Source organism: Megalobrama amblycephala, linkage group LG21, assembly GCF_018812025.1.
Source record: "Megalobrama amblycephala isolate DHTTF-2021 linkage group LG21, ASM1881202v1, whole genome shotgun sequence".
In the NCBI taxonomy this organism is placed as follows: Eukaryota; Metazoa; Chordata; class Actinopteri; order Cypriniformes; family Xenocyprididae; genus Megalobrama; species Megalobrama amblycephala.
The window spans coordinates 1909847-1920335 of NC_063064.1; the positions used below are offsets into that span (position 1 = coordinate 1909847).

At 34.9% G+C, this 10489-nt stretch overlaps 1 protein-coding gene across 1 annotated transcript; it reads left to right on the top strand.

Annotated features, from left to right (window-relative positions):
• Positions 1 to 4393: 4393 nt before the first annotated feature.
• LOC125257052 (protein NLRC3-like) lies at positions 4394 to 8914 on the top strand. The gene is made up of 3 exons (XM_048173470.1): positions 4394 to 4497; positions 4869 to 5051; positions 7955 to 8914. Exons 2-3 carry the CDS (start codon positions 4915 to 4917, stop codon positions 8892 to 8894), a joined length of 1077 nt encoding a protein of 358 aa, XP_048029427.1. The 5' UTR covers positions 4394 to 4497; positions 4869 to 4914; the 3' UTR covers positions 8895 to 8914.
• Positions 8915 to 10489: the final 1575 nt, after the last annotated feature.

Sequence of the window (10489 nt, forward strand, 5' to 3'; positions counted from 1 at the left end):
ATTGTCCCCGCCTCCACTCACTCACACCAGCTCAGAGATCCACTCGGTCGGACGCACTGTACACAACGTACACAATGGCAGTTGGAAATAATGTTTTAGTTCAGCCATGTTTGAACCAGAAAATGATTTGGAAGAAGTGGAAGAGTGAAATTAAAACAGAACATACTTTGGTTACACTACACACGGCTGTGCAGGAGTGTGGGCGGGACCTTGATGCCAGACTTGGGCTCCAAATGAACATCATCGACACAAGATGTCAACTGTTATTTCTGAGATATTTTGGCTTCATTTTTCTAGGAAGTGGAGACATGTTTTAGAGCCTATGACTAGAACAGTGACATTATAGTACAATATATAGTTCAATATAGTACAGCTGATGCATACTATACAGGTGAGCAGATGAACCCAACATGAAGGCAACACGCCAAAATGGTTAAGTGTTTTCTTTATAATAGTTTTATATGTAAAAAATCTTAACGGGTAACAGTTATGGGTAATGTTGTTTATATTCTGGGTTCATCTGTTTATCTGTATATAGTCTGCATCATCAATAAACTGTATACTGAATTTGATCTTTTAGCATCACTGTTTTTTGTTTTCAGGTTTTTTCCTCCTCTATATTCTCACCATATATCATACTAAATGAGCCATAAAAGCCAGATGTATCAAATATGATATAAAGCACAAATGCAAACTTGTTTATTTTGTCAATAAGCTACTGTTTTTCTTTTTTTTTTCCGTCTGTGCATGTCAGGCCTTCAGTTCTTAAACAACACTGCGGTTCACCACAAGATGGCATCCTTCCATCAGTTTTGTACTTGCTGTGCACTAATAACTCTTTTTGTATACTGTTAATATTGTGCTGTTTAGGTTTTTATATTTATTTTTCCTGTTTTGAATTAGTGTTGCCAAAACTTTCATTTATATTAAACCTAAAATGTGATTCATGAGCTTAGTGAAACATCTATATTTCATTAGAGTGCAAATAAATTATACATTAGTAATTAATATGACTGAATTAAGCTGATTGCATTAGGTTGTATTACACTGTAAAACATTTCAGACCTCTGCAACTCAAAAACAAAATCTAGTGGACAACAAGTGGACAGAGACAATGATGACAATGAAAACATGGTGAAATGTCAGTTCGAACCCATGTGCTCCAAACAAACACAACCACATGACAGACAGGAAAAAACAGACAGATAAGCCCAGGGACATTCATAACTTACCTTTTTAAGTTTTAAATGTTCATTTATTTATTTATTTATTTATTTATTTATTTATTTATTTTTTTTTTTTTTTTTTGTTCACTCAACTATAAAGTTTAGTTGGATGAACTTTATGAAAGTAATATGAACTTATTTTTGTAAGTTTTCAGTACCAACGTTTATGTTCATTTAACTTGATTTTTTAACTTATAATTGACTTATATTTGACTCAGTTAAGTTTTATTTACTTAAAATATTCAGTATTTTCAACTTGACAAATAGTTATTTGAACTTAGTTCAATAGTTTTCAATACCAAAGTTCATGTTCATGCAAGCTAATTTGACTTATTTTATTAAATCAACCAAATAAATAATTTTATTTAAATTGTTCTTATGTCAATTGTAAATAATTATTTTATTTCAAATGTTTTAATCATTGTTTCATTTGAGGACTTAATGGTTAATCTCAACCAAACAAAATGGTTGAGATCAAACTATTAGTGGTAGTTTTTAGTCTGTTTTACACATTTGATTGGAAGGATTTATGTAATTAATGGCAAAATAATCATGTGCAATTCCAATATTATTTGTCTGCAGATGACAGATTATATTATAGTTTAAATTTTGACACTATGTAATAATGTTTAATTCAAAGTCAGAGTACTAGAGGACTCAAACGCAGGATGAATGTTACAGGTTTATTGAGATGACAAGATGCTAGACAAGATATTGAGGAGAGAAGGTGAACACAGTCCAAACAGTAGGAAGGGAATGAGGCACGATGACAGGCAGGAGGTTGGAGAGCAGAGATGGTATGGCAGTGCAAGACAGGAGAGAAACAGCATAGCCCAGGCAGGAACACACTGTTTGAGGAGATAGTCACTCGTGGACTCACAGGCATTGCACAGGTCTGGCTGCTTAGTAGGACGGAAGAGCGGCTGGGGAAGCTCAGCCTGCTAGACAGGACAGGGGGAGACCAGAGACACAGTACCAAGATTTGATAAGACAGGTGGTTAGATGGTTAGGAACAAGGCATGACTACAATGACAAACGGATACAACAAACTCCTACAAAAATGCTATAAGCTTTAGTGAACAAAAGACTAGTACACAGGCATGAGGTTTAACGAACTGGCAAAGACAAGAGGGAAAGAGGACACAATATAAAGGAGGCAAAGAACATGAGGAACAGGTGACAACACTCAGACTAAAGAGAACTCAACAAGAAAGGGAGCAGGGAACATAGGGAACAGATGAACATTCATTACAAAGGAGGACTGGACAACGACTAAACAAGGGGGTGTGGTAACTGGAAATGAGGAGGGAACAAAGGAGCACATGGCAAACACAAACTCAGACACAGCACAAACAAAGACACATTAAATGCTGTTAGGGTAGAACCCTGACACACACATATATATATATATATATATATATATATATATATATATATATGTGTGTGTATGTATAAAGTCAAGTCAGCTTTATTTTTATTGTGCTTTATTCAATACAGATAATTTCAAAGCTGCTTTACAGCAGAATTCAACTCTGTTTGCATCATTGAATCATTATTTTCCTGTTGATCACTGTAAAGCTGCTTTAAAACAATCTGTATTGTATAAAGCATTATAAAAATAAAGGTTACTCTAAATTAATGTGCCAAATAATTGGAATGCATGATTATTTTGCCATTAATCACATGATTATTCATGTAAAGTGTTACACTTTACTCTTCTAGAGATACTCTGATATGTGAAGAAACTCCAGCAGTTTTCATCTCTTGAATGACAGCACGCTTCAGATGTCAGAGAGTGTTTTGTCAGCATCACAGAGTGAAACCAGAACTGTGATTTGAGCAATGCAGATTCACTGAGATCCTCCTGTTTTCTCAGAATTGTGTACGAGACAAAAGTGAACTAGCTGGTTCCTCTAAATGGACCATTACTGCAGTGTTTTAATGTAAATATGCAGTGTTTTGTGTCCTGTATCCATCCACACAGTGCAGTCTGACAAAACCCAGTTCAATTTTTTTCATTGTCAGTTTGCTCATTAATTAATGAACTGTAAATGGCTTTAAATTCATTTTGTTTGATTACTTATTTTGTTCCAATCTTTACAGAGAATATGACTCTGTTGCATGAAAAAGTATGAGAACCACTTGCAGAATCTGTGAAAATGTGAATAATTATAACAAAATAAGAGAGATACAAAAATGAATGTTATTTTTTTCTTTTCCCAAGTAAGATATTTTACATAAACGATGTTTACATAGTCCACAAGACAAAAAAATAGCTGAATTTATGAATATGACCCAAGTTTGTGAACCATTGATTCTCAATACTGTGTGTGGTCACCTGATGATCCACGACTGTTTTTTTGTTTTGTGATGGTTGTTCATGAGTCTCTTGTTTGTTCTGAGCAGTTAAACTGAGCTCTGTTCTTCAGAAAAAAACTCCAGGTCCTGCAGATTCTTCGGTTTTTCAGCATCTTTTGCATATTTGAACCCTTTCAAGCTGTGACTGAATGATTTTGAGATTCATCTTTTCACACTGAGGACAACTGAGGGACTCAAACTCAACTATTAAAAAAGGTTCAAACATTCACTGATGCTCCAGAAGGAAACACGATGCATTAGAGTCGGGGGGTGAAAACTTTTTGAATTTGAAGATCAAGATAAATTGTACTTAATTTTTCTGCAGGGAAACATGCAAATCTTCTTTTGCTTCAGAAGAACAGTAATAAATGAAAAAAACAAAAGATATTTCAACAAAATAAAAATTTGGACATCTTCATCCTGTTCAAAAGAAAAAAAAATTATCGGGGATAAGTAAGTAAGTGCACACGCTGCAATATTTGTGGATTGGGGTTGGTATATACAGTATATAGAGGTGGTCAAAGGGAATGGGTCTTGTATCACCCATAAGGGCTTTATTTTGCAATGATAACTGCAAAATAAATATTATTATAACTATTATAAAGATATTTTTTATTTAAATGGTACTTGCAGTAACACATTAAATAATGTACATTTAATTTCTAAACAAATGCTACTTATTCAGAATAGCTTGTGTTTTACTGTGACACACTGCAAATGTGAGCAGGGTTAAAAACAAACAAACAAGATAAATGTAAATGAGAAGAACTGCTTCATGAAACTCCTCCTTGAATTCTGAGTAAAGCAGGTGTAACGGATCAGATAAAACTGAAAGCAGAAACTTACTGCAGCTTTAAATCGGCAAGGAAAGAAGCTGAACAAATCAATATTAACCAGCAGGATATTTCTCCTGGTAAGAACATATTTAAAGTTACACAAGATGCTGGTTAGACAGTTTAAAGCAATTATGAATATGTTTCTGAACTGAAATGTACCTGCTTGATTCACATATATGTGACCTGTCCTGACATCATATACAGACTGTATTCAGTGAATACACTTTTGCTAGCCTACTTTGCTTTTGAAAAATATAAATAATATATTTTTCAATAAATTATTATTATTATTATTTACATTCAGAACATGTTTTCTATATTACATTGAGATTGTATTTGTTTTTAAAGTTCAGAAATATCTTTAAAACGAATCTAGAACAACTTTGACCAACTTTGTATGGATGAAGGATGTGAATTTTCCTCATTCATAAAGTATTTGTATTGGCAGGACTAATAGCTTTCTGGATAGAAAGAAGAGTGACACTGCTTCTAAAATGAGTCTCGATGAGAAAACAGAAGGATGTTCTCAGTCCCGGAGATCTCCAGATCCCAGCTGTGTGTCCGTGAGGAGTGACAGATCAATGCATTATCCTGTTGACCTCAGTGATAAACCACCGACCACTGATCCTATGTGAGTATAAACACACTCCATCAAGTTAGCTTTTAACTGTTAATGTGTGAAGATTAATTACAAAATATACACAAAAGAATTAGATTTTCTAAATTAAAAAAAAAAATCTTTTTTTGCTTAAATAACAAATCCATGGGAGAGGCGAAATTATATCTAGTGACACTAATATATAGCCTTATAATGTGAGAATTAATAACAAATATTTGAGTCATTAGATGAAGATGGACTTCTACACATTAAAAACTCAACCATCAATTTCATGTAATTCTTTAACCCTCACCATCATTTAACCTATGTTTTTTTTTTTTTTTTTTTTGCGACTTTTTGTCATTTAGGGTCATGAACATGCATGCAAAGTTTCAACATGCTGATGTGTTTTGACATATACACACAATATTATGGTTACATTGGCGATGTTCACGGGTCAATATGACCCGCATATTTTAATGTTCTAAGGCAACTGTACAGATCCAGAGCATGTGTTATAGTTTGGCACCACATCACGCATGAAGACTCAATTGCTATTTAATTATCTATTGCTCTGTCATTTCTTTTGAAAATCAGTTACCTAATATGACAACTAGAGTCTGAAAGCTTTCAAATGACATATTGTTTGTCAAGATTACTTTAGGTTTAGACTAGGATATTATTGTTATAATTGTATAATGGTAAATGGCCCACGTGTGGGGGAGGGGCAGCTTTAAAAATAGTGGTTAAAAACATTTTTTATGAATCATAAATTCAGATATGTATTCTTTGTAATGTGTAAAAATGACTGATATTAAAAGTTAATTATTTGTACTTGGTTGATTTTTCTTTTTTTTTTCATAGTGTGATTTTTGGGGAATTGTATTGAATCCAGTTAGGGTCAATTTGACCTTACAGGGAGTCGTCAGAAATCGAACAGTGCATGAGGGTTAAATGTGCAGGTTATTATATGCCTACAGTAGGCTATATCATTAATCTACAGCAGGTATATGTAAGCAGAGGTGGAAAATATAACTATGTGTTAATGTTGATTTTAGTTTTCACTGTAACGGTACTATTAGTGGTTGAAATACTGTAAATCATGACACTGTTAGGCTTTGAACACAAATATGACACCCATGCTGGCAAAATGATTTGGAATGCACACAGGCTAATTTTGAGCTACAGGCAAAACAAGTGAATTATTTCAAATGTTTCAGCCATGTTTCATTGAGATCTTTTTCATTCAAATTAATTTATATTCCAAATAATAGTTGATCTGATGTCAGCCACTGAAACATCAGCTGAAAACAATTAAATTAAATCTCTCAAGATCTCAGCAGATAGATATATAATATTTTAAGTCACAATTTTGGTGAATAGCATTTCCTTTAGTTGTGCTCTTGATCCTTGAATCTTCCAATTAACTTTTTTTGTTTGTTTGTTTGTTTCTTTAACACCATGTTTAAAAAAACACTTGTGTTAAAATAAAGCCAGAAAACAGATGCTTGCTACATATTAAAGATATTAGCATCATAAAGTGATTTGCTTCACTGATCTAAAAAAAACTCACCAATGATTTTTAGGGTTTAGTGTTTTTAGTGCTTCTAAACTTTCTACTGATCTTGTGATACTGCAGTATTTGCTCCAGCAGTGTCATGACAATCTGATCATTTGAATATTTTTTTAAAAAAACATGCTGGACAGTAAATTTTGGGCTACAGCATCATTCAGACACACACTAACATCAAGAATCAGAGTATGAATCTCAGCAAAGGTGACAATCAGCAAAAAGCTTCATACTGCAGTGCATTCTGGGTGCACCTATTAAAACTTGTCCTTGGCTCCCAACATGCATTGCAGCATGAATTTTAGTAGTTGTTTTGTCACCATTGTTGAGGTTTGTATGATGAGTGTGAAAGTGTGTCTAAATGCCCTATTTAAAATTATTGCATAAAATATGATTCATATATTCTCAGTTTATGTCAGTGTTAATGCACTAGTGCTTCCAGCTAAATTTGTTTAGAAAATATTTTCATAATTCAACAGTGCTTCAACCTTATTATTACTGTATTTACATTGAAACAGTCATCTAAACAGTAATTTAAATCATTGAACAACAAGCATTTGAATGTCGTAAAAGCAGCTGATTACTTTATCAAAGCACAAGTGTTCTTAATGAAACACTGTTGCATTTGGTGTAAAAAATCATTTAAGAAAAGCCAAGGGTCAAGTGCTCGACTAAAGCAAACGCTTTTCACTATAATGGTGACTTCAAAAATGTTCAATAAAAAAATCAACATTAATTACAGCTAAACCTCTGTTATTTCTCAGAAACAACTTATGAACGAAATAAAATCAGACTAGTCTGTAATAAGTGAAGCTAGTAAAGCTGTTTTTGGAGTTGTTTAATCATCCTCTGCTCAGGTGATGGGAACGTTCAGGGAACGTTTGTACTGAAAACTTAAAAAAGTAAGTTCACCTTACTTTCGTAAAGTTAATCCAACTAAACTTTATAAGTTTAAACAACATTAATTTTGGCAACTTTATCAAACATACTTAACATACTTAAATTGAACATACTTAATATTGTGTGCAAATACAACTTAACTGAGTCAGTGGAAAAAAGATAACTCAAAAAGTTGAGAGAATTAATTTTTAGAATTTGCTTCTTTATATTGCAGGTAAAACCAAACACTGATACTAAATGTATCTTATAAAGAAAATAAATAGAGATTATATGAATCCTTTGATTGATGTCATGATGAGTGAAGTATAACAATTACTTGCATGATGTAAAGGATGAGCTATTTTGAATGTATATTCTTGCATGAATTTATAACATTTAAAGGTGTATAACATGTAAAAATAAGAGTATCTTATAAAATGGTAATCACTGTGGAAAACGTCTCACGTCCTGTTCTACAAACACACAGAGTCGTGAAAGGATCCAGTTCTGCTGGATCTGCTCACTGTTACACACAAGCAGCCCTGCAGGAGGAGACTGAAGACCTGCAGATCCCAGTAAAGAATGAAATACAGAGAGTCAAAGAGCAGCTCAAAACCAGCATGAAAAAAAAGTTTGTGAGATTATTTGAAGGAACCAAACTACAAGAGAATGAAACCCTCCTGAACAGGATCTACACACAGCTCTACATCATAGTGGGAGAGAGAGAAGGAGTGAATGAAGAACATGAGGTTTTACAGATGGAGAAATCAGCCACAATACAACACTCACAAGACACTCCAATCAACTGCAATGACATCTTTAAAGCCTTACCTGAACCAGGATGTGAGGAGAAACACCAGATCAAGACTGTTCTTACTAAAGGCATCGCTGGAATTGGAAAAACCATCTCTGTGCAGAAGTTCATTCTTGACTGGGCTGAGGGAAAAGCCAATCTGGATGTGGATTTCATGTTTCTGCTTTCATTTCGAGAGCTGAACTTGATTCGAGATCATCAGTACAGTCTTCACAGACTTCTACTGGACTTTCATCCTGAACTTCAAGATCTGGACTCAAAGATTTATGAGGATTGTAAAGTTGTATTAATCTTGGATGGTCTTGATGAAAGCAGAATGACACTGATGTTTTCAGATGCTCAGAAAATTTCTGATGTGACTGAGACTTCATCTGTGGGTGTGTTGATGACAAACCTCATGAAAGGAGAGCTGCTTCCCTCTGCTCTCATCTGGATCACCTCCAGACCAGTAGCAGCCAATCAGATCCCTACGGAATACATCAACCGTCTGACAGAGAATTCAGGGATTCAACGAGCCCTCAGAAGGAGGAATATTTCAGGAAGAGAATCAGTGACGAGCATCAAGCCAGCAGAATCATCTTACACATCAGAAGAGCAAGAAGCCTCCACATGATGTGCCACATACCTGTCTTCTGCTGGATCTCATCCACTGTGCCTTCAAAAGCTCCTGAAAGAAGATCCGAGTGCAGAAATTCCTCAAACTCTGACTGAAATGTACATCCACTTCCTGCTGATTCAGATCAACATGATGAATCAGAAATATGATGTGGAGAAGATCCAGAGAAACTCCTGCAGTTCCAACAGAGATGTGATTGTTGAAACTTGCTGAAAGTGGCTTTCAAACAGCTGAATGAAGGGCAATGTGATGTTCTATGAGGAGGACCTGAGAGAGAGCGGCATAGACATCACTGATGCCTCAGTGTATTCTGGGATTTGCACTGAGATCTTTAAGAAGGAATCAGTGATTCATCAGAGGAAAGGTCTACAGCTTTATTCATCTGAAGTATTCAGGAGTTTCTTGCTGCATTTTATGTGCCTTTTACCATTTTATCTAAATACAAACTATGTTGAGGGACATTGGAGAATTTAGTTGATGTAGTGCATAAATCTGCATTAAAAGCATAGTAGATAAAGCCATTGAGAAGTGAAGAATGGAGAACATGGATCTATTCCTGAGATTCCTGCTGGGCGTCTCACTGGAGTCCAATCAGAGACTCTTAGAGGATCTACTGACACACACAGTGAACAGCTCAGAGAGCATCATGAGAACCACACAGTTACATTAAAGAGAAGATCAATGATGATACATGAACTCTCCACTGAAAGATCAATCAATCTGTTCCTCTGTCTGCTGGAAGTCAAAGATGAGACTCTGTCCACAGAGATTCAGGAATTTGTGAAATCAGACAAACACTCAGAGAAGAAACTCTCTCCTGCTTACTGCACAACAATCGCCTACATTGCTTCAGATATCAGAAGGAGGTGCTGGAAGAGCTGGAACCTCAAGAAATACAACACATCAGATGACGGTAGAAGAAGACTGATACCAGCTGTGATCAATTGCACAAAAGCCCTGTGAGTGAATGGAATTACAATAAATTGTTGTAACTGATACATACTGAGTATATTTTATGTTTCAGTCAGGCCACTTTCGTCAAATGTATATTTATTATAATGATAAATGCATACAGTTAGTGCTGGCAGTATGGATCTGTTCTGGGCAAACTCCACACGCCCGTCCAGAACAGATCCAGTATCATACATACATACATACATACATAATTACAGTCACAATTACATTTGTGTTGTAAACAGCTAAATACACAGGGACGGATGATAAATAAAATTACTGTATTCAAAAAACAGTTGTAAACAGACAACAGATTAGATTAAAGAATCAAGATAGGTGGAGTTGGGGATGGAGGAGGGAGTTAAATGCAACGTGCAGCTAAGCAATAGAGAGAGGCAGAATGAATGGGGATTTAAATGAACCGCTGTGATGGGTGTCACAACTGGATTGGTACACGTCATGAAACAGCTGACTGTCAGCTGGTGCAAGCTTGACTGACGTGGCCTGCCTGAACTAACGCGATACTTGATTTATTTTTAGAATGTCTTTTTACAAGAATATTTTTTAAATCATAATTGTAGAATTGAGTTATCAAAATATTTCTCATGTATTTCAGTCTTGCTGGCTCTAATCTCAAC

Bases quoted from the DNA above. Each gene is read 5' to 3' on its own strand.
- LOC125257052 (XM_048173470.1), top strand. From the start codon at position 4,915: ATGAGTCTCGATGAGAAAACAGAAGGATGTTCTCAGTCCCGGAGATCT. The intron at 5,052-7,954 runs GTGAGTATAAAC...ACAAACACACAG, and splicing joins CCACCGACCACTGATCCTAT to AGTCGTGAAAGGATCCAGTT.